General features: G+C 37.0%; 5 protein-coding genes across 23 annotated transcripts; 2 read left to right on the top strand and 3 right to left on the bottom strand.

Moving 5' to 3' along the window:
- Window positions 1-13: 13 nt before the first annotated feature.
- On the top strand, window positions 14-3,719 carry LOC127244503 (uncharacterized). 2 transcript variants are annotated; one of them, XM_051265044.1, is made up of 10 exons: window positions 14-156; window positions 395-536; window positions 1,126-1,284; window positions 1,454-1,513; window positions 1,649-1,744; window positions 2,029-2,121; window positions 2,677-2,820; window positions 2,978-3,085; window positions 3,318-3,372; window positions 3,471-3,719. In XM_051265044.1, the coding sequence occupies exons 2-10, from the start codon at window positions 438-440 to the stop codon at window positions 3,506-3,508; spliced, it is 852 nt and encodes a 283-aa protein (XP_051121001.1). In that variant the 5' UTR covers window positions 14-156; window positions 395-437; the 3' UTR covers window positions 3,509-3,719. The 2 variants fall into 2 exon arrangements, with proteins under 2 accessions (XP_051121001.1, XP_051121002.1); XM_051265045.1 differs by having other exon boundaries at window positions 16-156; window positions 3,318-3,369.
- Window positions 3,720-3,859: 140 nt separating this feature from the next.
- LOC127244502 (GPI ethanolamine phosphate transferase 1) lies at window positions 3,860-12,815 on the top strand. The gene is made up of 22 exons (XM_051265043.1): window positions 3,860-4,411; window positions 4,500-4,691; window positions 4,907-5,062; window positions 5,153-5,446; window positions 5,570-5,784; window positions 5,910-5,984; window positions 6,168-6,234; window positions 6,571-6,896; window positions 6,971-7,204; window positions 7,299-7,486; window positions 7,822-7,960; window positions 8,053-8,161; window positions 8,376-8,478; window positions 8,587-8,776; window positions 8,866-8,964; window positions 9,044-9,102; window positions 9,223-9,328; window positions 9,501-10,185; window positions 10,257-10,695; window positions 12,043-12,125; window positions 12,211-12,335; window positions 12,458-12,815. Exons 1-18 carry the CDS (start codon window positions 4,165-4,167, stop codon window positions 9,663-9,665), a joined length of 2,964 nt encoding a protein of 987 aa, XP_051121000.1. The 5' UTR covers window positions 3,860-4,164; the 3' UTR covers window positions 9,666-10,185; window positions 10,257-10,695; window positions 12,043-12,125; window positions 12,211-12,335; window positions 12,458-12,815.
- A 1,734-nt stretch (window positions 12,816-14,549) lies between these two features.
- Window positions 14,550-18,046, bottom strand: LOC127244226 (uncharacterized). 18 transcript variants are annotated; one of them, XR_007837110.1, is made up of 7 exons: window positions 17,765-18,046; window positions 17,557-17,668; window positions 17,398-17,480; window positions 16,855-16,945; window positions 15,232-16,583; window positions 14,880-14,938; window positions 14,550-14,773 (listed from the first exon to the last, which is right to left on the bottom strand). XR_007837110.1 is itself a non-coding variant. In XM_051264670.1 (5 exons), the coding sequence occupies exons 1-5, from the start codon at window positions 17,947-17,949 to the stop codon at window positions 14,730-14,732; spliced, it is 459 nt and encodes a 152-aa protein (XP_051120627.1). In that variant the 5' UTR covers window positions 17,950-18,046; the 3' UTR covers window positions 14,550-14,729. The 18 variants fall into 18 exon arrangements, 2 of the variants coding, with proteins under 2 accessions (XP_051120627.1, XP_051120634.1); XR_007837125.1 differs by having other exon boundaries at window positions 15,232-15,289; XR_007837118.1 differs by lacking the exon at window positions 17,398-17,480 and having other exon boundaries at window positions 14,880-14,934; window positions 15,232-15,289; window positions 16,504-16,583; window positions 17,765-18,040.
- A 3,654-nt stretch (window positions 18,047-21,700) lies between these two features.
- LOC127242296 (uncharacterized) lies at window positions 21,701-23,669 on the bottom strand (the record flags this gene model as incomplete). The annotated part of the gene is given in 7 exon segments (XM_051261782.1): window positions 21,701-22,418; window positions 22,509-22,611; window positions 22,613-22,647; window positions 22,760-22,838; window positions 23,013-23,214; window positions 23,420-23,455; window positions 23,542-23,669. Coding segments are annotated over 7 exon segments (651 nt in total), but the record flags the coding sequence as incomplete, so codon positions are not given.
- Window positions 23,670-24,524: 855 nt separating this feature from the next.
- LOC127244574 (protein NRT1/ PTR FAMILY 5.8-like) lies at window positions 24,525-27,564 on the bottom strand. The gene is made up of 5 exons (XM_051265149.1): window positions 27,384-27,564; window positions 26,524-27,267; window positions 26,226-26,443; window positions 25,570-26,060; window positions 24,525-25,487 (listed from the first exon to the last, which is right to left on the bottom strand). Exons 2-5 carry the CDS (start codon window positions 26,576-26,578, stop codon window positions 24,686-24,688), a joined length of 1,566 nt encoding a protein of 521 aa, XP_051121106.1. The 5' UTR covers window positions 26,579-27,267; window positions 27,384-27,564; the 3' UTR covers window positions 24,525-24,685.
- Window positions 27,565-27,796: the final 232 nt, after the last annotated feature.

Here is a 27,796-nt window from a genome sequence, read left to right as displayed (position 1 = left end):
GAGACCCATATTATGCTTTCGGCCCAAATATAAAAAATTGAATGATAGCGATCTTGGTCTCTGCAGTCTCCGGTTTTGATTTTACACGCATCAGCTTCTTTGTGGAGTCTGGGCGTTGCACTGCGAGGCTGCGGCTGTGCCCCGACGAATCGAAAGGTTGCTGTTTTTATTCTCTTTACCATCCTCCTGTATCTTTTCGTCTTCTGCATACACTGTTTTTTGAATCGTAATTTACAACTCGTTTACGTATGTGTAATGAAAAAGTAGTTTGGCACGATTCGTTTCCCTTTCTGCGTAGCCTTCTATTTTCTGGCTTTAAATTATGTTGATACGATTTAGGGTTTTTGATTTACTCTCCATGCATGCTGAAAGGCTTGGTGTTTTGTATTTTTAGTACAAGAATACCGCAGTGCTGAAGCTCAGAAGTAGAGCAGAAGATGAGTGACGAGAAGGATGCTTTTTATGTTGTTCGGAAGGGAGATGCCGTCGGAGTGTATAAAAGCATAAGTGATCTTCAATCCGTTCTTCGATCTTCTGTAATTTTCTTTTAAAAGGTTTAACCGTTAGCGCTTCAAATTTCTATCTACATTTGGCTGTGTGTGGAATTCCAGATGCAGGCATGATCTTCTACACACATTTCAAGTTTCTTCTACTTAAACAAGGCATTGAAGATTTAGTACTTAGGAGTTGGGACTGTTAATAATCTTCGATGGCTGAAAATTACTCTTTTCTTGTTGGCATATATAATCTTTGTCAGACTTAGATATGTTTAAGATGCTGGTGGACCTGAGCAGTTAATATTTTAACCTTTCAACTACATTTAGGATTTGGTCCGCAAATTTAATTTTCTATCCAGTTATATCTTTGCTGGTAGGGACATGTGAATGTTATGGGCAATGCTTGATCCGTTTGTAGCTTTGTGCGCGTGCATTTTCTACCAGACTAGTCTCGAAGAATAAGGCGTTCTGATTGAGCTTCATAGAAAGTCTCAAATAACCTTCTAATTATTTATGCTGATCAAAATGTTTGTTCATATGTTTACAAATAATCTATTTGAAGGTTAGAGAAAGATTTAGTCTAAACACTGCTGATGGTTTTAATATTATCTAAAACATTTGATTTCAGGTAAATGATCCTTCTATAAGGGTATTTAAAGGTTATGGTTTGTCTAAAGAAGCTGAAGAGTATCTCTCATCTCATGGACTCAAGAATGCAATTTATTGTATTGATGCGGGTGCTGTAAATGATGATCTCTTTGGCCAGCTTATGGCTTGTCCTTTTCGGGTTAGGTTCTGCGTCTTTATGTAATTATTGTATAGTTACTGTCATTTGAAGTCCCTTTACTCTGCTTGGGAACTTGCAACCACAAATATGATGTTGTATATAGGTTGGTTTAATTTGAAGTGGTATAGGCATGAGTTAATTTTCTCTATTTCTTCTGATTTTCTTTAAGGAACCTAATTCTTCTAAAGATAAATCTGCTACCAAGAATCATTCAGATAAGAGGTCACAGGTGCTTTTTAATGTTCGCTTTATCTGTAACTTATCTCAATTAGAGTAAATATGCTACTGCTTTTGTTGTAAGTTGAAAATACCCACCACAGTTACATTTTTTCTACCAATTTGTCTTGCTGGCGTAATTCCATAGGAGGATGTCGCATCAGTTTCACTTGCAGCAAATTCTCAGATAAAGCACGCAAAATTAGACAATTTCCTCCAAGTTCCTCCAATTTCTTCTTATTGTGTAAGTTTTTATGACAGGGACATTCCTTTGTTTGTTTACTTATGTAGATGTTGTTTATTTTGTTAAGGTTTAGATTTTGTATTTAAATAATATTTGATATAATGTTTTATGAGATAAAAAAGTGAAACGTAGAGTCCAAATAGTAAATATTGAAAACTTTTGCCAAATAAACACACTCTTAGTCTTGGCATTTCAAAAACTATTAATATACAAGAAATATCTTTGGACATGTCAGTATAGAAGATCTTGGCATTATTTTGTCCTTGACTTCATTTCATGTACAGTGTTCGTGTATTTTGGAGTTTGATGGTGCTTCAAAGGGAAATCCTGGGCAGGCTGGTGCGGGGGCTGTATTACGGGCTGCAGATGGCAGCATGGTAATCTGCTCTTGCTTGCACCTCTACATTTTAATGCTTCTTCTTTTTTTCAAAAAAATGCTATGATCTCTCCAACCTATGCCTATGCTACTACCCCCTGTCTCAATAGTTCTTTATACTAGCTGGTGTAATTATCACATCAAGGTCAAAGCTGATCCATGAGTTGCACAATAAATATCTAATACTCCCTCCGTCCGAGTCAAAAGTATCCATTTGACTTCTGTATACAGATTTAGATATATTAATATTTTATAGATGTGTAGTATAATAGAGGAGTTTAAAGTCTCTTTTACCCTTGACTTTTATGGAGATTATATGAAAAGTATGGGTATTTTGGTATGTAATTGGGAGGTAAGAAAACGGATACTTTTGACTTGAATAGAAGAAAATAGCAAAATAGATACTTCTGACTCGAACGGAGGGAGTATCTAGTTTATCTTTGTAATCTCTGGAACAAGAGCAACTTAAATAATGCTAGTTCTGTACCTGTATTCTTCTTTATGCTGCTGTTCAGCTCAATCACTAGTTTTTACATTTTATTTTTGCATTTGATAGGTATTCAAATTGCGGGAAGGTGTTGGTATTGCGACTAATAATGTTGCCGAATATCGAGGGGTAATTTTGGGGTTGAAATATGCCCTCCAGAAAGGGTTCAAACATATACGTGTTCAGGGAGACTCTAAACTTGTTTGCATGCAGGTATTTTCTTCGCTTGTCTGCTACCTGGAAAAAAACTATATATGGAAACATAGCATAACTCCAGAATATTATTCTGGAGCTCAATATAACTTCCCCCATGTCTCTCTCTCTCACTCCATATGTTTGATATTTAATCATTATTATTTTATACCAACAGGTTCAGGGTTTATGGAGAACCAAAACTCAAAACATGACTGAGTTATGTAAGATTGCCAAAGAGCTCAAGGATCAATTTATATCTTTCGAAATTTGCCATGTTGAAAGAGTAAGTTGCATACACATAATTTCTTCAACAAAAGTTGTATTACTGATGGGAACTTTGTGAGTTAACAAGTGCATTCTATCTTTATGTCATTTTTAGATAATTGTCCATAAAAGTGTTGCAATATGTTGATATGAAACTAATGATATTTATCCATCCTCCGAACCGGTTGGTTCTCATTCTATATTGTCCTAACCTAACCTCCTGAATGGGCATTTAAACTATATTTTGTCAGGACTACAATGCTGAAGCTGATGCCCAAGCGAACCTGGGAGTGCATCTAAAGAGTAGTATTATATTCCCTGCCATTTCCAATGTGATAAATTTCCTTTATTTCATTCTTGTATATAAAATCTCACATGACACGATGATGACCATGACTATGCAGCTGGTGAAGTTCAAGTGGAATGTGACATGAAACAATGAACTAATGCTTGGAGGAATGAATGAATGTTTGGATCGTTGCTTGTTGAAATCCTCTAATGCCTTCGCATAAAAAACATGTATATATCTGTTCTCTGGGAATGTGTCGTGCATATAAATTGTGTTTGTCTGTGGATTTATTTTTGGGTTTGGATAACATTAGAACTTTGAATTTTAGATATAAATAAAAAATAAAATTGATTGTTTAATTTGATATTTTTGTTTATTTATTTTTTAAATCATTAACGATGGAGATTTCCAAGTCTCCAATCTTGTTGTATTATTACCTCTTGGTCAAAGAGTTTTCTGAAATTACATATAATGTCAAAATTTTATAAGATATTGCAAAAACAGTTGAAGATTGTTTTTTTCTTTAGATTTATTTTTTAAAATTAAATGTTATATTAAATAATTAAAATACAATACTAGAATCGAATTTTCTCACAACATATCGATTCACACCCGGTCCGAATAGAGCACAATGCCAGTCTTTCTCTTTACAATCGATCTGCCCAGCGGTCCCAACAAAATCATTGGCAAGATCTAGATGCGGGTTTTCCTTTAGCACACCCAATTTGAAGATTCCGTCTTCAATAGAGTATTACCGCATATCAGTTCAGTACCGGATTCAATCGATTTCTGTGAAGAATCAAAGAAGAATGAGGAGAGGCGGCGGTATTCTTGGCGTGAGAAATGACGTCAGGTCGCCGGAGGCAAGCACTCTGAGGCGGCGGACTCAATATCTAAAAAGACGGGAAAAATGGCTAGTAATCCTTGGAGTAGTACTCCATGCAGTTTACATGCTCAGCATTTTTGATATTTACTTCAAGAGCCCTATTGTCCACGGCATGGAACCTGTAAAGCCTCGCTTTGCCGGCCCTGCGAAGCGCCTGGTGCTCCTCATAGGTAGTTGCTGTTTGTTTTTGTTTACATTTCTGTGCCCGCAACTTGTTCGACGTTTTGACTGAATAAGTGTATGATGTTCTGGTTGCAGCGGATGGGTTAAGGGCTGATAAATTTTTTGAGCCCGACTCAGATGGAAATTTCAGAGCTCCATTTTTGAGGAGTGTGATCAGAGAACGTGGGCGTTGGGGAGTGTCGCATGCGCGCCCTCCAACCGAATCTAGACCTGGACATGTTTCCATTATTGCTGGATTTTATGAAGATCCTAGTGCTGTTACGAAAGGTGCGTAATATGCTTCTGTTTGATTAATGCTAGTGTAGTCTCTGCCTCGATGGAATTTCATTTTCCAAGTTAAGACTTCACAAAAAGAACACTAAGAGTTAAAGACATACTAGACCTCAAGTTCTTTTACTTTGAATTTATGTTTGTTGTCATCTGGATTTAAGATGATATCATGTGTATCCAGCTTATTTGATGCTGGGCTCTTGCCATTTCAGGGTGGAAGGCGAATCCTGTGGAGTTTGATTCAGTTTTTAATAGGAGCCGACATACATTTGCTTATGGCAGCCCAGATATCATTCCTATATTTTGTGGGGCCTTGCAGCACAGCACATGGAATCACTATCCACATGAATATGAAGATTTTGCAACGGGTTTGTAAATTTCTGCTGCTTGATTCTGTATGGTTAAGATGATCTTTTATTTTATCCGCTTTTAATACTTTGTATCTTGGATTCTTGCAGATGCTTCATTTTTGGATGAATGGTCACTAGATCAATTCGAGAGCCTTTTGAATAGGTCTAGTGAAGATGCAAAGTTGAAGCAACTTCTTCAACAAGACAATCTTGTGGTGTTTCTGCATCTGCTTGGTTGCGATTCAAATGGTCATGCTCATCGGCCATACTCATCCATCTATCTCAATAACGTTAAGGTTGTTGACAATATTGCTGAAAGAGTTTATAATCTTGTTCAGAGTTACTTCAATGACAATTTGACAGCATATGTATTTACAGCAGACCATGGGATGAGTGACAAAGGTTGAACATGCTTTTCTTCAAGCTTATGTTTCTGTTGGAAGCTAGATGCTTTCTGGGCTCAAATTTCTATAGATCCTTAATGGCCATGTAAGCAATAACACGTATAGCTTTGTTTCTTGATAGGGAGCCATGGAGATGGACATCCCTCAAATACTGATACTCCGCTTGTTGTTTGGGGAGCAGGTGTCCAAAATCCTGTGCTTATTTCTGAAAACCATCACGATATTCCTGTTCGCTTTGTTGATGAGCATGTTCATGATATACATTCTCCGTCTGAGTGGGGTCTGGATGACTTAGAGAGACAGGACGTGAATCAAGCTGATATTGCACCTCTGATGGTAGGAGCTCTTTTTTTTTTTTCGTTTTTTTGGTTCTTGTTCTGTAGAAAGGTACAATTTTGACTTTCATTTGACCATTCTCTATCTTTCAAAGTAATAAATAGCTTCATTGGAACTTGTGACAGTCCACTCTTTTAGGTTTGCCATGCCCAGTTAACTCAGTTGGAAACTTACCACTTGGATTTGTTAATTTTACTGAGGTATGATGACTTATAGTATCACCTTTTGATGATTTATTAAAGCTTAATCCATAGACACTTGTTTCTAATCTGAATTCAAATTGTATGTCGACGCCATATATATCCTATATTATTATTTTATAGTGGAAACTCTGTATATTGGGTTTTCTAGAAAAGTGAAGTGGTCTATCCTGTGACTGTCAGGTGGACAAAGTTGAGGCAGTGCTGGCTAACACCAAGCAAATTCTCAATCAGTTTCTTAGGAAGTCCCGTATCCTTTGCATGAAGACATTATTGCCGTGAAATTCATTAATTCTTAAATTATGATTAAGCTTTGCTCTTATATTTTTGTTTTAAAAGTGATAGATACATGATCTGTGAAAGCTTTTGAAATGATGCTCTATTTCTTATGTTTATTTCTTTATTTTCCAATTTTTACTTGAACACAAATCTCTTTTCCTCCCACCAACCTGTTGTGTGAGGAGAAGGGGTTTGAGTGAGGGTATGCAATACACTGTTGTGCCCCTCGTCATATGTAAATATGGTAAATCGAGTCTCCTTGTTGCTTTCACTGATAATGAAATTGTTTCCTTGATTATGTGGTAAGAGCTGAAGCAATCAAGTTCATTGTATTTCAAGCCTTTCAAGCCCTTGGCCAATTATTCTTTGGTATTGGATCAAATTGAGCATCTATTATCATTAAGGGATTTTGAGACTGCAAAGGAGCTATCTGAAAAACTTCGTAGCTTGGCACACCAGGGTCTTCATTATTTTCAAACTTATGATTGGTTTTTGCTGATGACAGTAATTTCTCTTGGTTATCTTGGATGGATGATCTATCTGATAGTCCATGTGTTGCAATCTTATACTACATTGCCCAAATTGTTATTCAGAAAGGATCAGTCACTTTACTCAAGGATGAATGCTGGAAAGGTATTACAATTAGGATGAATTATATGATTTTCTTCTGTTTCTGTGTAATAAGTTACTTTGTTGTCCCTTGACAGGTTTATTTTTCTGGATGTTTATTGATGGGATTACTATGTATTTTACTACTTGTCGAGCATGCCCCTCCACTCTATCATGCATATTTTGCAGTGACTATATTTCTTTGGATCCAAATATTTTCTGAGTATCGATTTCTAAAAGCACTTTGGAGGTTCATGCTTGGAAAAGAAACTATCTATTTTTTCAAACTTGTGGCTACATTTATTGTATCGGTGCTCATCCTTGAAATCCTGGTATGTAGCATTTTTTAAATTAATCCCTCAAGAATTCCAGACACTCTAAGCACATGATATCTCATTTGAGGCACTTCTTATATACATTGTGCAGGTGAGAAGCTTTATGGATAGGAAGATCTATACTTGGATTTTCTTGCTTGCTGGGTTTGTTGCTTCTGCTTATATTCTTAGCACCAACTCTTGGGACATGAAAATACCAGTTTTCATATGGCTTGCATGTTGGTTTTTATCTATTTTCACTTTGATGCCTGCTGAAATTCCGGACAACACTAAACTAGTGTAAGTTTTTGTTTCTTTCCAGAATATGAAGATAACCAGTGTGCAAATCGGTCTATTTTAAATCTGAACTCAATTGTATGTTCATTATGGTTGCTAATGCTAGACTAACTTATGCTTAAATATATAGGATAGAAGTTGTAGTATTGGAATAATACTCTTGTTTGAGAAAGACAGTACTAATCCTTTCTGTTTTAATCGGAATTACGTCTAGCAAACATATTGGATGCAATTTGATCCATCCGGTAGTTGCAGCCTCACTAATATGCATACATATTATGGAAGTAGCACAATAATATCTTTTGCTAACTCTGTGATTGCTATGGTCCTTTTTGTAGAATTTCTAGTGGATGCATGATTGTACTGATTGGAGGATCAGCAAAATATCTTGATATGATTGCTGGAGATAGTAAATATTGGTTTGATCTGACTGATGTGCCAAAGAACTTCAAATTTAATATGCTTTTCCTTTTGCAGGTATTAACATCTTACAATTATTGAACTTCCCTTCAGATTAATAGTTTTATACATTGAATATCTAATTTGGGGTTCTTTCTGTAATCGTTCAGGTCCTCTTGGTTCTTTGTTCATCAGTTATGGTGTCTGTTTCAACCTCACGTAGAACAGAAAAACAAGAATTGATTGCTCTACACCAAATAATAAATTGGTCAGTTGCTGGTATGGTTTTATCTCTTTCTTCTGCCTAATTTATTGAGTCCATCTCCTTATTTTTGCACTATCACTTAGATATATTATGTCCCCTTGGTTTTATATGTTTAATGGCACTAATAGTTGAAAGTATTGAGAGACTGGTTAGGATTGCTCAGTTCGTACTTTACATATGAATGATCTCAAGCTGCAGTTATAGAAGTTTGTTATTTTTTACCTGTAGGTGTATCCCTGGTTCTCCCAGTTTTTTCAGCACCTGGTATCTTGTCTAGGCTTACATCCATATTTCTTGGCTTTGCCCCTGCATTCCAACTCCTGTCAATTGGGTACTTACATCTAAACTAATGATTTGAAGCAAACTAGTAATTTTTGGGACATGGTGACTTATAGTAGAGCATTAATATGATTTTATTTTTGGTATGAAATGAATGCAGATACGAAGCTGCATTCTACTGTGCTCTTGGTCTTGCACTTATGGCATGGATACTTTTCGAACATGCTCATCTCCATGTAAATACTAGGAACAAATCATTAAACACTACAGAGGCTATGGAAGATGATCTTGTTTTAGCATCCAATGATAGATGCTTGCAGTTATCTGATCTGCGGATCCCCCTAGTATTTGTGAGCGTAGCCATTTGGTTGTTACATCTGCCTTGACTAAACTGATACCATTTTCAGTTTATTTACTTCACAATGTTTTCTTTTTGCAGATGGTCTTTTTCAACATTGCCTTCTTTGGAACGGGTAACTTTGCCAGCATTGCGAGTTTTGAGATTTCTTCAGTTTATCGATTTATCACAGTCTTCAGCGTGAGTATAACTTCAATCTGCATAAATCTGTAATTTTTCTCTTTCTTTACTGAAACTTATTTGGTTTTGATTGCTGCAGCCATTTCTGATGGCGGCTCTCCTTATTTTCAAATTACTGATTCCATTTGTACTTGTCATGTAAGTGTATTTAACTTCATCTATTGCGGCAATTTGATTTCTTGAAAATAGGTAGTGATATGTCATGATTGAGGATTCTTTTAACTAAAGTAAGTCCATGGTTTTCAAAACACACTGCAGATGTACATTTACAGCCATTACCAGGTTGATCAGTGTTCCACTGTTTGGGTTCTATTTTCTAGTCATAATCTGTTCAGACGTCATGACTGTTCATTTCTTCTTCCTGGTACCATCATCATCCTTCCTACTTTGAACTGAACTTCTTTTTGTTTCAATTCATTATATTTGGGCTTTCTTATGCAATCCTGCTAAAATCCAGCTAGATATTTCTGTTATGTCAATAAGGGCGTGTTAGCTTTACTATTGAAACTAATGCAATGTGGTGGTGGTGGTGGCAGGTCCAAAATACAGGAAGCTGGATGGAAATCGGCAACAGCATCAGCCATTTTGGAATAATGAGCGCCCAAGTGGTGTTTGTTCTTTTGCTATATGCACTCACAACCATATACACAAAAGACATTCGGCGGCCGCGACAGAAGCATCTGTCAGAGAAGCAGATGTGATTGTGAGAGCTGAGCTCTACTTTCACCGGTACCCCTGCCTGCCTGTTAACGGTTTTGTTTAGGAAGGAACTAGGAGTTAGGACAGGACAGACAAATTGATTGTTGGTTGTTTGAAGTTTGAGTGGGATGGTATGATAGATTTATTTATGGTTGGTTGGGTTGTTGTATTTGTTGGGTAGGTCAGGTCAGGTGAGGTGCCTGAGATACGTACATTGTCGCATTGATATAGATACAAATCGGTGGTGTTCCATCATCTTCATCTCCTTACTTTGTGATGAAACACCACCAGCTAAGGTTGATCATTTAACATGAGGCAAAACGAATTATCCATGCTATGGCATATAGGTTATGTTTAGACACATCATTTTCAAGTTTTAAAATTTTAAGAATAATAAAAAATTAGTAATTAATATGATATTAAGCAAAAAAAAAAAAGGGAAAAAAAGAAGGTTATAAATAAACATAGCCACGATGAAGCGGTAGAACAGGTGCTGCATAATAGCCCTCCCTATATACGTAGGTACGTAATTAATACGCTCAACCCCAATTCAAACAAGAAACCCTAACCCTAAGAATTCCAATTGATTTTAGATTAGGCCTCCCGTCGCAGAGCAGAAGAATTGGCAGTGAGCGCTGCTGTGTTCTTCGAGCGAGCGTCTTCAAGAAGACGAAGAGGGGGTAGGAAGAGGAACGGTTCGGCAAGGCCATTCTCCGCCGATGGAGGAAGAGAGAACATATCTGTTGTCGAGCGAGGGTGGGAGAGAGGACCAGATCTGTTATCGATCGAGCGTGAGAGAATGGGTGGTGACCGAGAGGTTGCGGGCGGGGCTAACACCGGCGATCGACGATGAACTGGTTTGAGCGAGTGGGAGAGAAAGAAGAGGAACTGATTGCCGGTTACGGCGAGGCTGCATAATAGCTTCGGGAAACAGTAGTTGAGTAGTGGATTTCGGCGAAGACGGGCAGTAGCACCAGTGGCCTTAGGCGGCAGTGGGCGGTGCTTGGTCGGCGGTCCATGATTGTTCTGGCGGTATGGTTTTCTTGCTTTCTTCTCCCTGTTTTATCTGATTTCGTGACATGATTGTGAAGCTGTCATCTACATATCTTATATATCATCTTGCTTTTAATGGCTGAAGGATTGAAAAGCATTGAGATACCGATTAGGTTTCTCAGAAGAAATGCGAATTCACCCACTGTTCTTTATTTTTTAATGCGTCAAATATTCCCCCTTTCTGATGAAAAACAAACAAATTTTTTCTAGTTTCATCTAGTTTTCATGCACAAGGGGAAAGAAGGAAACCATATAATCTGCAGAGTAACAATTAACAAAGACAAATTTATTTTGAGCTTAATGCCATCAATATCAGGTCTATAGCTTATATTCCCATTGAATTGTTGTTGTTGTTACTATTTTCTTTCTTCATTACCTGCTTTTCGCCCTGTTATCATATTTTATTCATTAATTTGGAAAATATTTTTTCTCATCAGTCTATCAGTCGAAGTAATGTTTGTCAATAAAGATAGTTGTCTAATAGTCTCATGGATCCACCTTTCTTTACAGCCGACACAAGTACTCTTTCTCGTTTTTTATTTCGGATTCCACGAGTTTCCATAGGAGCTAGCATAGCAGAGGCACTGGAAATTGTATATAACAAGTTGCAAGAAGTAAACCTTGAACACTGTAAATTATGACTTCAAGCTGCACTTATAGAAGTTTTGTTATTTATTTCTTTCTGTTGCTGTATCTGAACCAATAATTTGAAGCAGAATATAGTTTTGGGCACGGTGACTTTAGTGCATTGATATGCTGCTTCTTTTTTCTTTTTTTTTTTTTTTGTTGCAGATATGAAACTGCATTCTACTGAGCTCTTGGTTTTGCACAGATGACATGGATACTTTCTGAAAATGCTCTTCTCCATATTATGAGAAACAAATCATCACCCTAATTACACTGGAAGATTACCTTGTTTTTTACTTTGGCAGCCAATGTAGATTACTAGATGCTTGCAATCGTCATTTGCTTGTTTCATATGCCTTGGCTAAACTGATTCCTTGAATAGTTTATTTACTTCAAACTTTCATTTGTTTATTTACTTCTAAACTAGCCAGTAAAATTTCATGAGCAAGGCAGCATATGATTGAGTATATTAAATGTCCATTGTATTTTATCACTCACTGACATTGTTATCCTTAGCACTCATTATGTAACAGTGAATAACTTATTTCTTATGTCAAATATTTTACTATTTCAATGTTCTTGATTTGAAGCTTCCTACATAATGCTATACAATGGTGGTATGATGATTGTTCTGATAGTATACTAAATGATATGATCATCAGTTACATGGTTAACAAAATTGATTATGGTATCTTGCAGCTAAATCTAATCGGAACCATCTTTTTATACAAACTGTGCATTACAGTGGCCACATATATTGGAAAAAACTGAGCGTGCAGGAGGTAAGGCTGTAAGGGCCTCTAACAAATAACCAGTTTTGACCTCATGCCCTATTGAATTTGGTGTTTTATCTCTCATTCTTTTTAGTTATTTTGTCTTGCGATGTGAGGCTATGGAAGCACTGGAAAGAAAACAACACAATATTGTGGGGTACTGCTCCTGCTCAGTTGTTCCACCATCCGAGATACATATATGCATGGAGCTTCAACCAGGTAAGCGAAGTTCTCTGTTTGATTTAAAATTTAACTGAGGATCCTGTAGTGTCTGTGCCGGGTTCTATTCTACCTTGTTGCTATACATTTCTGAACTAGGAGTCAATTATATTTGTGTGCAGAGCACATGTATTGTGAAGATAAAACTACGCATGTGCGCGATCGACTTGCCAAATCATATGATATGATATAGCTCACAGATGCTGATTGATTATGTTATAATATTAGTATGGCTGCCATTTTTATCTCTTGATGTGCCACGGTTATATATAACATAACAACATTCCACTTTGTGACCGTCGATATTCATTATGCTATTTTGCTGGAGACTGGAGGGAACTATTTTGGGAAGATGTCGTTAGATTGTTTTTTTCACTCCCTTTCTATGCCTCTCTACACTATTGGATTGCACGTCGCATTTTCTTCAATTATGGATTTGGTTATTAAGAAAATACTACTTACCACTGCTGTGGCTCCCTACTGACCAATGACTGCTAGGTGCAGGTTTATTTCTAGCTTTATATATATGGATGGCTTGATGATAATTTAGTTGTTTTTTTCTTATTCTGACAGAATCACCTTATTGATTAGTGATAATTTAGTTGTTTTCTCGTATTCTGACATAATCACCTTGTTGATTAGTACCGAGACGATTATTTGTGCTGTGCAAGAACTTGCCTTCTGGTTGTTGAATTGGATTAAAGGCAGCATTGCAATTTGCAAGCCTTGATTTTAGTTTCATTTGTTACATAAAAATATATACTAGTATTTCTTAATGAATTTATATCTTTAGCATTAACTGTGGCTAAATTTAAAAAAATATATGTATATATTACATTAGACAAAAAAATATATAATTAGTAAAATATTTAAAAATATATTAATAAAAATATTTCTTTTATAATATAAATAATTATAGATTAAAATTAAGATAATTTAATAATTTAATTAAAATTTAAAAATTATAAATAGTTAAAATATGAGTAAAGTATAATTTTATTTGTTTTTAAAAAAGAGAAGTTATGGGATTATTTCTAATTGAGAATTACATTCGAAATATTTTTATGTTTAAAGTCTTGTATTTTGGGACACGTTTTTTACTATAAATATTTTTTATTATCAAAATGAGACCTGTAAACCACAAAAATTTCAAGGCCCAACCCAAGACAGAGCTTTGCTCGGTTGGTCCTGAGCCAACAGGGCCACATTATGTGTCCTAAAAGCCGACAGGGTCAGGTGATGCTGGCAATATCCAATCCGACACAGTGTTCCAGGGCCACATTTGGGCCCAAATTCTGGCGGCGTGGGCCTATTTGGCCCAAGATTTTATTATTATTATGGCCCAAATAACGGAGTCTTTTGCGGTCGGTGCTGAGCCGACAAGCCCACGTGTGTCTCCAAGACTATCCATTAGCTCCACGCGCTGTCTCCTGGTACGGTCTCCCAAAAACAGACAGAAGTAGGCACTGTCGGCAAAAGTCCAACAGAAACTATTATGGCGAAGTGGGCCTATGAGGCCCAATAATTTGGCAGCACGGGCTTCTTCAGCCCAATACTAACAGTCAAGCCCATGTGACAGGGCCTTCAATAGTCCTTCTAAAGCCGACAAGCCCACGTGGAGACACACGTGTTGTCTCTCAGTCCAATCTCCCGAAAGAAGACAAAAGCACATGTTGTCGGCAAAATTCTGACAGAACATGCTTGGGCGTAGTGGGCCTATGAGGCCCAATAACTTGGCGGCGCGGGCGTCTGAATCCCAATACTAACAGTAAGGCCCATGTGACAGGGCCTCAAATGGTCTGTCTAGAGCCGACATGGTCATTTATGTGCAGATGCACACCTACGTACTGTCTTCCAAAAGCCGACAGGGTCACGTGCAACTGGCACTATGTTCAGGCTGAGCGGGCCTCTAAGGACCAATATTGTGGGACACTGGCCTATTCGGCCCAATATGTTAACGGCCAGGCTCATACAACAGAGCCCTGGTTGTCGGTCCTGGGCCGACAAGGCAACGTGTGTGCCTAGACAGGACCACTTGAAGTCGACCCAGCCCATGCGGCCCAATGTTTTGATGGTCTGGCCGAATAGATAAAGACTATTCTAGCCTACAGTACTCCTTCTATCTTATTAGCAGATCCAGCCCAAGCTAGAAGAAAACTTTAGTACGCAAACGCGCGTTTTTTTTTTTTTGACGAACGCGCTTTTAAATATACGTACAGTAATAATTCAAATGCATCGAAACAACATACAAAATATGCATAATTTGCACAACAATCTCATCCATAACGACAGACTAGTTACAGAGAAACATACAAGAATTACAGAAGGGACAAACCATAATGTTTCATAATTGCATAATTTGCCATCAACTGTGCGCATGAACTTTGGGACGGCTCATCGGAGCCTGGTACATGAGGAATATATTCTTCCTTGGGTTCCTGCAAATTGGCTGCTTTTATTAGTTTCAATAAGGTAAAGATTGTGGAGCTACTTCCAGTCATGTCGATAGAATCATCACTTGCTCAAGGAGAGAATTAGCATTACCATTGGTATTCCAAGCAACTTTAAGGCGATGTCGCTCATTTGCTTTAGTGCCTCCCTATCTAGCCAAAATATATACAACATCCAGATGTTACATGATTCTAGTAACTTGTCTCATGGATGATTACATCATGCAATAATATGTTTGTTTGTTTTTTTCAAATAGCATTCAGAAAACATGTTAATTTCATTATCATGTCATGCAATAATATGTTCATCGACAGTTCTAGATAAAAAGTGAGAACAAACATTTCTTTAATCCACTGGGTGGCCACAATCTAACAATTGATGTATAATAATACATACATTTTCTATAAGTAAAGCACCAAACATATAATAAAATTCAGGGACTCACTATGTAGTTGGTTTCAATACTCTTTTCCTCATCAAAAGTCTTAGCCCAGTTGAAAAAACTGATAAGTAAAATTCAAATGACCATGTCAGTGTACCATTCATTTGGTGCATCGCAAGGGTACATAACTCTGAGAAACCAGCTAACCCGGGGTAATGTAAGATAAAGTAACAAAATAAAAGAGCAACAACAAATCATTAACAACTTCAAACTATAAAATTTTCTAGTCAAGTCTGAACAAGTGAATGGTATAGAACAATGTCAGAGAGCTAATTGTTCCTCTGCGTTGTATCAGATAATTGAGGATTCTAAGTTCGATGGTAAAATAATCAATTTTGAAATGTAAATAGATAGCCCCGTGTTCTACTACATCAAGTTTCAAGAACATAAGTAGAGTAGAGTTCTACAGGCATATTGAAGACCAAACATTCACCAAATTCATGAATCATGACACAACCAAGTATATTTTTATCACTATAGCTTAAAGCCTATAATGTAGGTTTGTGAGTCAACTTAGGTCATATTTCCTAAGAGAGATATTCTAGCCACCCCAACCATGCGTTTACTTTGATGTATTAAAATCTGTAATTAATACTAAACTCAGAAAAAATGTACATCCATTAGATTATACTACAGTAGATATGATAAAGTTAACCATCAAACTAGTCCTAAGGAATTCTAATGCCCGTAAATCTGCTCTTAGATAATTACAGCCGCAAGTCAGCATTTTCCTTGATATTCAACAAGGAATCCAAGTTGAGAATCACTAGAAGAACTATATTTCTATACTTTAACCAACTATTCCAAATGAACCCAGAAGTAGGAAATAAAGTAATAAACACAAGAATGTAATAAATTTTTACTGATTGAGGTGAACAATGGGCATGCGTGGGGGAATAAAAAGATCCACCAGAAAAAAATTTGGAATGTGATTGACAGCTGCATTTGAATTCCAAAAAATGGTGTAACTTCAAGATAATCCAAATGTGGTGAATTTGCAGCTACTTGGGTGAGGTACTTACTAGCATCAAGGGGCCTTGGTCAGGTGAGATACCAAAGACGTAATAACTTTTGATAACTTCCCATGTAGTTCTAACTTTTAACCCTTTTTTTTCCCTCAAGATTTATGTGTCTGATTGACCACCATCATCTCACCTAACTCTAATAAATACTACGGTGTGATGAAAAGAAAAACAAATCTACCCTCAGAAGATTCAAATATGTTGTTTTACTTATTTTCTTTTATAGCTTTAGTTTACTACTCTGCTTACTTACCTGTCTTTCAGCATTTAATGTAAATTCTTCTTGGATCAATTCCGAGTCCTTAGCAATTCTAATCACACTATTTTAGTTACCTGCACAATCACACAGACAACTTCTTTGAGGGTAATTGAGTAGCAATAATGGAAAATATAAATGGGAAGAAACAAAATAAATGAAAAAAGGAATTCCTACATAAATTCAACATTATATAAATAATTTCTTTGAGCTCATAAAAGCTTCTGATATACTAGAATACATTATAACATTTCTTATGATATATTCAAGTTCAAAGAACAGAAACACAATCGTTTTCAAATCAAGACAAGAGAACAACACGGTAGAAATTTCAACTTATAACATTACCTTGCTTTGTTGAGTTAAAAAACCTAGCTGTGCTTAGGCAGCTTTGTCATCATAATGCTTGCAATGAAAGTATAGTAAACATATCTTGCACCTACACAAATAATCACCTTTGAAAATAAATATAAGCATATAAACATTATTTTTAAAAATCTGAGGCCATCTGGTTCTAACTAATTTATAGTATTTTTACAGGAATGGAAAATAACCTGCAAGGGCAGTGAATGCCCCCAGTATATAATTTAGTTCGGCTAATCCATATAAGAAAAAGGAGTATATTATCAAATACATGTCAGTAATTGTCTATTTGTCTCCAATGAAACACGTCATTCGAGAACATGAATCAAAATAAACTGCTTAAATAATTTGAACATAAAAAACAGGATTGTTCTCTAGCTCAACAAAACAATTACCAGTATAGAGTATAGACACAAAACTAGACAGATACGAATCTTTCCAATGGACAAACAAATAAGACTCAATTTAACTTAAGGAAAATAAATCAATTCAAAACCCTAGAGAATATAGCGAGAAGTGAGAATTCACCCGCATCCAAGTTCAACAAGCACTGTCAAGTTACCAGTCATAAATTAACACCGTCGTCGGCGTATGATTGTTTAATTTTTAAACTGTAATTTCCAACATAGAAACTAATGAATCAATCAAATCAAAGGAAATTATAATACAGAAAATCCGGTAACTGACCTGGTGAAAACAGAAGAGACATCTTTATCTATACAGAAATACATGCGCGAATTACGAGCATACATACTGCCCGCAACTTCTTCATTCATTTGACCCATTTTCGTTGGCTTAACTACACTTAATTAATCATAATTAAACTTATATTTCTTCCAATCTATTGTGGAAATACAAATGGAAGTTTCAGAAATGAGATAAATTAGCATATTACCCAACTCTACCGACTTCCGGCGCGGAGCGAAGGCATCGACGGAGGAACAATGAATGAAATGACGAAACCGACGCTGTAGGACGTGGTCTCACAGCTGAACTCTTCCGATTGTAATCGTCCACGACTACTACTGCATCTATCCAACAGAATGTACACACATAATTTGAAAATTGATCATTGATCATGCAGCGGTAGGAGGTGGGAACGAAGCGCACCGCCTTGCAAGATGACGAATGAACTTGGGCCCAGTTAATGAATAATGGGCTGAAATCTTAAAAAATTAAAAAGCCCAGCACTTATGTTCTCGTTTTAAATTTTATTTCAAATTATATAAAATATATCTATTTAAACCTCGAATCAATATTCTAGATAAAAAAAAATATTAATATACATTAAATATTATTTAAATTAAAAGTTAAACATAAATAGAACAAACTCATGTTGCATTTATACACCTTAATATTATCTCAAAATATTTGTAACAAATTTACATTAGAATTAAAATTAAATATTTTATATTTAAAAGCTGATAGAAAAATAGCAAATAACATTATTTTCAAATATTACACTCGTCTTTATGTTTTATTTCAAATATAAAATATTACTAACCTAATAAGTATACTTACAATTTTCACTTTTACCATTAATTTTGCATATTTCCTAGTTTTTTGGACCCTTTTACAAATGTATATATACACAATATAAATTTTTATTTTGTAAGCATAATACTTCATACATTTTTTTATTGATGTACTATATTTTACAAAATATATAGACATTTTGTTTATTTTTCCAATAAATCATCAAATTTATACTGTTTATAAATTTTTATATCAAACACGTGTTTTGATTTATTATATATATACATTACACTAAAAATATTAAAATATAATTTTACATATTCAAGAGCACATAATAATAATAATAACATCTATTTATATATCATTTTAATAATTATTTTGATTTAAAATCTTATTATTAAAAACTAAAATTCAAAATCCACACTCCTAGAGTAGAGACCCCACCCCCTCAACAAGGGTGTGTGAAGGGTCTTCTTCATCTTCTACATTGAGTGTAAAAATTAATTTTTACGCAGGACAAAGATTTAGTTGGTTAATTAGTGATGAGAGACAAATACAAAAAGTAGCTAGTTTTTATTGTGAAATAAAATTAATCAATTAATTAAGTGTGCAAGTACAATAATTGATTTCCTGAATGGTGTTTACATAGAGATCAGAATATGTTGTGCAAGTGATAGACAACAAAGGAAATATTCCATCCAGGCAGAAAGAATTAATGTCGTTGAATGTTGATTGTTGAGCTGCAGAATTAATTACTCCAAACCCACACATATGACATCCTTAATCAATTAATTAATTAGTTAATATATATGCATGCTTCAAGTTGGTTCAGAAACCCTATTTAATTTGATCCTCCATCACATTGTAATATCTTGCAGAAACCCAATCAATTCAATTTGTTCACACAAATGGCCATGTGAGTAAGCATGCATCAGTTCAGGACCACAAAAGACAATTTTGAAGTAGAAACAATACACATAATTAATGTGAGACCACTGATGATGATCAGTGTATATGCTGAGTCTTGAATTCCTGGAAAAGCCTATTATCACCAAAACGCATTCAAATCTCCATGAATTTGTTTTGCATTAGCTTCTAGATAGCCAGTGAGGAATATGATGTATATGAATGTTTCAGCATCAGACTTTTATGGCACTATTGATTTAAAAGAAAGAAAAGGGGAAAGAAGAGAAGAAGATGAATGATTGATAAAGGAGGAAAACTAAGAACCAAAAAAAAAAAAAAAACAGGCTAGAGAATGATGATGATGAGTTCCAGAAAATTCAATTTGTGTAGTCATGATCAACGTATCTCTTTGGAGGAAGATTCCAACAACATATGACAACATAGCAGATAAGTCAAAGCAAACCCTAAAATCAAAGTTTGAGAACCCTAATAGTTTATCTCCACAACCAAAGACAACAGTCTTTCCATTTTAATCCAGAAAATAACATCGATCATACAATATAGATAGATCCGTACAACATATATATATATAGGTAGTAATAATAATACCACGAACAAAAATCCAAACAAACAAAACACAGATCTTTGCTTCAAACCCACACAAATTCCAAAGATCCAACCACACTCGCAAACACTAGCATCTGAAAAAAAAAAAAAAAAAAACTAATTGAACAAAACCCTAATTAAGTTTCTGAAATCTACAAATCCAAATTATAAAGATCTATTACAATCAATCTCACCTTTGAGGAGGCAAAGAGCAGGCAGGCATTTTTAGTACCCAAAAAGGTGAAGTAGCAGGAGATCGGACCGTGATGCTTGATTCCCCATGAGAAGAAAGAAAAAGGAAAGCCAAAAAGCTTGATCACTTTGAGAATTAGGATGATCCATCAGATCAGAGTCGTCGTCGTCTTAATTGCAAATCAAGTGGATTCTTCTTCCCTTCTCTCTATTAATATAATTATTATTAGTCGAAACAAAACTCCCATTAATTGCTAATACTTGGTCTCCATCGTCATCTTCTTCTTCTTCTTCATTAATAACCACAGCTGACAGACCACAACCACAACCACTCCCACTCCCACCCCTTTTGATGATCTTGATCCTTTTCTTCCTGGATAATGATGATAATAGTCTTGTTGGAGGGCCAGCGAAGTTGTGGGCATAATCATGGCTGCTTTGAAAGGAAGGATAGTAGCAGGGTGGTGGTGGTGGTGGTGGTGGCACTGGTGAGCGCATGATATGATATGAAATGATGATTGCTCGTGTCGTGGGCTCTGGCGCTGAAAGATCGGTTAGAGAGAGATACATACATATACATATATATATAAAATGTTTGAGAAATATTATTGAAAGCTCCTGGACCTCAGTAATAGAGACACTATGTAAGGTGTAGATCAATCTGGTGTCGAGACTCCAGGAGCTGCTAAATGACCTCGAATTTTTCAAACATTAAAAAAAAATAAAAATTGAAAATATTTACACAGCCATGGTTTTCGTGCCGTCTCTTTCTGCTTTTTTAGTATATTTTTTTTCCCTCCATTTATTACTTAATTTTTCTTCTTCATTCATAATTCATTCATTCTTACTTTTTTTTTTTCTTTTGTGAAGATAAGCTGCTGGAGAGGGACATTGTGGCAGGAATATCATTTGAATCGATGAAAACTCAAAGGGACTCCTTTTCATTAGAATAACATTCTTTGGGTTTCATCACTGCATTCCTCCAAGCACTCCCTTTGGTAAAGCTCCCCTTTTTCCATTAAACTTTTTGATTTGCAGTTGAACTGATCACGAAATATTCTCAATCTTTACAGCAATCTGTACCACATTATTGTATATGTTCGTTTAAAGCGCAATTTTCTTCTTGAGCAGATAATCCATTATTAATGTTTTTAAACATTCCAGGGATATCTGCTTGGCAGATGAGATGGATGAAAAGATACAGTATAATGCAAATGCAAGAACACACACACACAAAAAAAAGAATTTTGAAAACTGGAATGATATCATGATGATGCACATGTGGTACTGACAAAAGGGTTTCTTTCCAAATCAATGTTTGAACGAATGTCTTTTATACACTTTGATGCAGTACGATATTCGCACTGGACCTGCGCAGACTAGTCAAGCTTTCCATGCTTAGAGTAGGGTGGTGCACTGTGCTGTGCACTATCCAAACATTCCTCACAGAGACAATGAAAGTTCAAGACCTGTTACTTTCTCACCAGCATTTTCAAACATATATATAAAACGTACACACTCATAATTATATGAAAAAAGACGCAACAAAAGAGGGCATTATTATGCCTTTGATAGTGTGCTTTCCCACGGCCTGTACAAGCTTTACACATCTCATATTCATTCATCAAACCATGTATAAATATGTGTACACTTTTCAAAGCCAAATGTGTGAAATTACCAGCTCTCTTGACATGAAGGGTCGATTGGAAAAGAATTAATTCCTTACATTGATGAAAGAGGGGGTGGGTGGGAGTGTAAGGTAGTCAGTACAGAGAGAGATTCCTGACCTGATCAATTATCAGATAGAGAATATGTATATGTGCAAAAAGAAGAATTTATATAGCTGGAAATGACAAAAAGCTATGCCGCGAGGGGTTTCCCACAAGGTGAATTCACTGCAGTTTTCATATGAATATATATATATATATATATATAAGCAAATTCTGCTGCTTTTTCCTGCAGCAGATCACTTCTCAAAGGATTACTCACCTCAAATTGTTTCTGGGATTCCTTCAAAAATAGGGGAATTATCTATCAGCCTCCATCACTTGGCCGGAGCACTTGTTTCTTGAAGTGGTATTCCCATTTGTTTTAGCTAGGTTAGGTAGCAGAAGAATCTTGATTTCTTGAACTAGGACTTCTGTAATGAAGAATTTATAGTGATGAGTGCTAGCTTTACTTTATATATTAAGAAGCAGCAGCAGCAGCTAACAAGCTGGGACAGAGGCCAAAGTATCATTAATTAATCAAGCAGATGTTTGTTGAGGTCATTATTACATGCACATTGCCTGACTAAATGAATCAACACCAAAGGGAAGAGTGCACATGTAATATGGGCATACAACAGTTCAGAGATTGTTGTTCTGTTCCTACAAACAATTCCAGGAAATGTTGTTAATTATTTGGGCAGCATTTGTATTCAGGCAAGTCATTATATATACTTCAAGTTCAGGACCAGCCTGTGATTCCTTGAGCCTCCATTTGAGCTTGAAGATATTGCTCCACTGTAAAAAGCTTTGCCCCGCCAAACCAATTGATCATGAATATGCTCTTGATCTCTAAATTTGAAGACCTGGAATTTGTGGCTTTTAGGCCAGCCTGCCCACAATTCAAAGCATCAGAAGCCACCAAGATATGCTCATAGATAGCAAGAATGAACACAGCACTAATTCTACAGATACATGACAGAATGGTGAAGGAAATTGCTCACTTCTCATCTCAGGGTGCTTTATGAACAAAGCCGTTCGAGCGAATTCAGTTTCCTCCGAATTACCCTCTAATAACTCCAGCTGAAACTCCAATAGCGAAATGCAAATCAGTTCATGAGACAGAAACAGGGGTGGGTTATGCAAAATGTATCCAGGGCCAGAGAGTGATGATCATTAGAAGAACAGAGTGAATGTGGTTATCAATTTGAATGCCTACAGAATTTCGAGCAGAAACTAAGTTGATGAAGGGACCACCTTTCCGATGAGAGTAATTTTTGCACAGGTGGGATTCTCAGGATCTTTCTTGCCGCAGGTTCCCAGGCTGTATTCACTTACTGTGAAGGAAGACCTTCGATCTTTCAAAGCATTTCTTGCTGTCGGATCGAAGGTTGTCATGTAGAAGTAAGGAATGCCTTTCCCTTTACCAGGCAAGCCATCACTGAATGAGATCACATTCCTGAACCAGAATGTATCATGGAGTCCATACGAAATAAATCAAATCAGAATCTAATCATTCAAGAAATCAACCCAATCAACGAATATAACCAGAAGGGGGATTTCATCCAGCAAGAAAAACTTCCATCTTGGTAAAGTATTTGAAGCTAGAAGTATCCCCCGATTCCCATAGTACATTAGGGTTTTGGATTAGACCTAACACATACCCGAAAGGCGAACCTCCCCAATCGCTGGATATCGTGCTGTAAATTAAAACAAAAGATTAAAGAACATAATCAAAGCGAACGACGTTTCCATCGGATATCAAAATCAGTAAACACGCCGTTACTTGAGGACACCCCATGAACTCTGAGAAACCAGCCACCGAGCAAAGACGGCGGCGTTGTCCGGCGGGGGCCTGGCAAGCGGTAGCAGCAGTAGGGGCAAGGGATCCTCGTTTTTACACCGTTTAACCAATTATTTTATAACATCTTATATGAATTTTTAATATTTTTTTAAAATAAAAAAGTAATTAATTTAAATAAAATTATAATTTACTTCTCTATTTATTTTTTTCTATTCCTATTAAACACTTTCATCCAATTTACTTTTAATTTTTTTTTTTTCAATCCTAATTTTTTGGAGAGAAAAATATTTCGGGGAAGAGTAAAGGAAGAGGAGGAGGAAAGATGACGGGGGAGGAGAGATGACGGCCGTTTCCGTGGAGCACACCTCAATGGTTGGTGTCGCGGTCGATGACAAATAGGAAAAAAGCTGAACGGCGCGTTGGCTTTGGCAGCTGTGCAGGGCGTTGTCAAGGTGAATCGATGATCAATAAAGGGGGAAAAAAATAAGAGAGAGTTGTGAGAAAAAAAAAATAGAAAATAAATGCAAATTTGAGAAATTTAATTTGAGAATTATGATCGTCGGAAGAAAATTAGGGTTAGAGTGTTGATGATATTACTGGAGAAAAATTTAAATGAAAGTGTTTATAAATAAAAGAAAAAATAAAAAATTGGAAGGTAAAATTATAATTATAATTAAATTAATTATTTTTTTATTTTAAAAAAATATTAAAAAGTCAGAACTCATATTATAAAATAATTGATTAAACTGATTAAACTGGATAAATTTTAAACCGGATAAATTTTAAACCGACGGTCTCTTGCCCGCGGTAGGCGCCCATGCACGCATTCGTGTAAGAATCCAAGCACAGTGATCGATGTGAAAACAGAGGAAGGATTGAGCCCTTTGACTTTCATGGTTTGTCGGAAACTGTCGTCTGCCCCAACACCCAAAAGGAACAGGAATATAATTCTATATTTATGTAGTTTGAATGAACCCTGTTGAATATGGTCAAGCCGATTTGACCAAAGAATGGTTGTATTCGAACTTTCCTAATGCACGAAATTAAAAACCTATATATAAAAACAAAGGAACAAATTTGAAGGACTACAAGAAGATTCGTAATATACATTGACCACTGCTTATTATTATGATTCTCTACATCTGAAAAACCTGGCAAAAGTCCCGTAAGCCAGCATGCTTAGCGAACTCAACAATGCCAGAAACCAGTAGTACTTATCGAGCCGGGCTTTGGCCATGTCATCGGAGAACCAGCTGTCCGCCTTCCCTCCGTCGCTGGTTATGATTTCCACCGCCGTGATGAGGATGGCGCTGAGGAAGCTCCCGACGCCGAATACACTTGTGTACAAGGCAATCCCCATCGTCCTCATTCTCTTGGGCACCTCCGAGTAGAAGAACTCCTGCATCCCGACGACGGTGAAGATATCGGATATTCCAAGGAGCACATATTGAGGTAGCAGCCAGAAGATGCTGAATGTAGTAGCCTCGTTTTGGCTCAGCCGTGTTCTTTCTGTAATGGCGGCAATGATCATGGCTATGATTGACAGGAACATCCCGACGCCCATCCTCTGCATCACGCTGATCCCCTTTTCGTGCCGTGTTAGAACACGCACCACAGGGATGAACACCGTGTCGTAGAGAGGCATCAGGAGGATTATGGAGATGGTAATCGAGCTTTGCAGCGCAGCCGGCGGGATCTTGAATCTGCTCCCGATGTTTCTCCTCATTGTCATGCCCTGTTTTGTGAAGAACGTCGCCGGCTGCTGGAAGATCACCGCAAACGGTAGAAGCATGATCCAAACCGGCAGCAGCCGCAGCACGATTGTCGCGGCCTTCTTCGCATGCAAAGGCTCCTCATGGCCGCCCCCGGCCTTGGACAATGACGATGCCGATGATGATTCCTCGTCTTGTTCTTCGTTCTGTTGTAGTCTGTGAAACATAAATATCGATAAATTTAAAGATTCATCATTTAACGATGTTCTCAAAGGATTCGAGGATGAATTCGACTTACTCTAACTCAACCACAGCATATCCACTTCTGTTACGTCCATTGATGATATTCAGCACACTCACTTTGATGGCTTGGACAACATCGGCGAACTGCTTGGCCTCGCCGTGCTTGTGCAGAAAGAGTCGGTTGCCGCAGAAGAACATTAGGATGGAACAAATCATTGCAAAAGAGGGGATGGCGAATCCTAGTCCCCATCCCAAGTTGTCCTGAACATAAGACATAACCGAAACGCCCAACAAGCTGCCACAGCACACGCCGAAGTACCACCACTGGAAGAACATGCTTTTCTTGCCGGATTTTTCGTCGTCGTCACCATTAGTACAGCTGAGTTCATCTTCATTTTCGAGCTGGTCTGCTCCAAAGGCTTGTAACGACGGGTTGTACCCACCTTGGCCCAGAGAAATCATGTAGAGTGACCACGACAGGAATGAGATCGATCCTAGTTTGTCCGTAGGCCATCTAACTGCAGTTGATGTCAAAGCTAACAGTCCCTAATTTACATCGGAATTAAAATCCCCGCGATCAAAATCATCAATGGCAGATACATACAAATTCAGTAGCACTTGCAATACATACATGCATAAAAAATGGAAGAGGTGAATTTTCAGAGCAACAGTTGAAATAATTAATTAAGGTGCAGTGAATTATGAACTGACCGCAGCGTAGAGCAGAGACGACGCAACAATGGTGGAGTATCTGTCCCAGTAAGTGTCGGCCAGCGTCGCGACTATCAATGGCAGCATCGACGTGAACCCCACCCAGCTATTCACGAACTTTGCAGCCGAAGAATTGCTCATCTCCATCACATCCGTCAGATACGTCACCAAATTCGACGCCACGCCCTTGAACGCAAACCTCTCCATCCCAGAAATCACTAGCGCAATTCAACACCAAAATTCAAACAAATTAATGGAATGGTTACACTGAATATTAGAAGATTGTGTATTATTTTACCTATGAGGAGAATGCAGGGCTTGTTGAGACAGTTTAATATCTTTAGAGCAGCCATGATCGATACTAGCTAAAGAAAACAACATGAGCTGAAAGGAGGAGGACCAAGAAATTAAGTCCCTAACTGAATGACACAAAAGATTCGTTATTCTCTGTTTAGGATTCAGAATCCAAGCAAAGAAATGATGAGGGTTTTATGCTGTTTCTCAAACGTATCCAGTCACAGAAAATATAGAGTACCATAGGAGGATGAAAATTCCACTATGTTTCCCCCACTACTTTCTGTTCCTTGTGTGTTTTTTTTTCTCTTAGCTCCAACAACTTTCTTGCTTTTGAGATTTAATGGCACACTCAGAAACTCACTAATTGGTAATTAGCCAGTCATCTCAGCTCGTGATAATCCCATCTTTCAGCACCATTACTTTAATTAGTTTCTTGGAAAGGCAGTTCCCCACTTCCCTAAAAAATTATAGTATATGAAAGTAGGAGGAAGCATCAGATGAGTTTTTCTCAGACAGGACTACGCACCAATCAACTTGTGTGCATGAATGATGTGATTGTAATGGCGACATATGTCAAGCAATTTCCATGTGGGCACTCCCTGAATCCGCCATGTAGTAGCAGGGCACAAAATCTTGTGTTGGAATCATATCACTACAAAGTGTGCATTTGATTGTGTCTGTTAGGGCTGCTGCTGTTTTCTCCCTAATGTCACCCCACTATTATTGACTGGATTTCACTCGCTGTCTGCATTGGATAACTGAATTTCAGTGTCTTATAATACAAATACTTAATTTAATTCGCAGTCTGTGTCTGAAGCAGCACAGTTTTGGAGAAGCTAATATAATAATGGTTACTCTTACTCAAGGAAGAAAGGCGGTGCTCTTTCTGGTAGTGCAGAGACTCTTAGCCCGGTTCCGGACAACATTGAAGTTTTCTTATGCTAGGGAAGTTGCAGATTACTATTACTATTACTATTTCTATTGCAGAAAAATATCGAGAAGAATCTTTCCAGAATTATTGAGCACACTGCACACCTTTCATGCGCTCAGCAAAAACACAACACGCCAGAGTCGTGCTTGGGCCTTCTCACGCTTTATCCATACCGTGCAAGTAAGCAAGCAGGTCACAAGAAAAATACCTACGTACCAATCCAATCCCTTCACTTTAACATAACGAAAACTGATTCGTTATCAATTAATTAATTACGACGTAAGCTTCTAAGCACTGAAAGAATGAATGATTGAGCCACTCGGACAGCACAAGATAACTACCC

Source organism: Andrographis paniculata, unplaced genomic scaffold, assembly GCF_009805555.1.
Source record: "Andrographis paniculata isolate CXL003 unplaced genomic scaffold, ASM980555v1 Contig19END, whole genome shotgun sequence".
Classification (NCBI taxonomy): Eukaryota; Viridiplantae; Streptophyta; class Magnoliopsida; order Lamiales; family Acanthaceae; genus Andrographis; species Andrographis paniculata.
This window is presented reverse-complemented; position numbering and strand designations above follow the sequence as displayed.

Bases quoted from the DNA above. Each gene is read 5' to 3' on its own strand.
- LOC127244226 (XM_051264670.1), bottom strand. From the start codon at position 17,949: ATGATCAATGATCAATTTTCAAATTATGTGTGTACATTCTGTTGGATA. The intron at 17,674-17,764 runs GTAATATGCTAA...TGATTAATTAAG, and splicing joins CCGGAAGTCGGTAGAGTTGG to TGTAGTTAAGCCAACGAAAA. The intron at 15,290-17,556 runs GTCAGTTACCGG...TTTACTTATCAG, and splicing joins GTCTCTTCTGTTTTCACCAG to TTTTTTCAACTGGGCTAAGA.
- LOC127244574 (XM_051265149.1), bottom strand. From the start codon at position 26,578: ATGGCTGCTCTAAAGATATTAAACTGTCTCAACAAGCCCTGCATTCTC. The intron at 26,444-26,523 runs GTAAAATAATAC...GAATTGCGCTAG, and splicing joins GCCCTGCATTCTCCTCATAG to TGATTTCTGGGATGGAGAGG. The intron at 26,061-26,225 runs GTCAGTTCATAA...GATGTAAATTAG, and splicing joins CGTCTCTGCTCTACGCTGCG to GGACTGTTAGCTTTGACATC.
- LOC127244503 (XM_051265044.1), top strand. From the start codon at position 438: ATGAGTGACGAGAAGGATGCTTTTTATGTTGTTCGGAAGGGAGATGCC. The intron at 537-1,125 runs GTAATTTTCTTT...ATTTGATTTCAG, and splicing joins AATCCGTTCTTCGATCTTCT to GTAAATGATCCTTCTATAAG. The intron at 3,086-3,317 runs GTAAGTTGCATA...ATATTTTGTCAG, and splicing joins AAATTTGCCATGTTGAAAGA to GACTACAATGCTGAAGCTGA.
- LOC127244502 (XM_051265043.1), top strand. From the start codon at position 4,165: ATGAGGAGAGGCGGCGGTATTCTTGGCGTGAGAAATGACGTCAGGTCG. The intron at 7,205-7,298 runs GTATGTAGCATT...TACATTGTGCAG, and splicing joins TGCTCATCCTTGAAATCCTG to GTGAGAAGCTTTATGGATAG. The intron at 7,487-7,821 runs GTAAGTTTTTGT...TCCTTTTTGTAG, and splicing joins CCGGACAACACTAAACTAGT to AATTTCTAGTGGATGCATGA.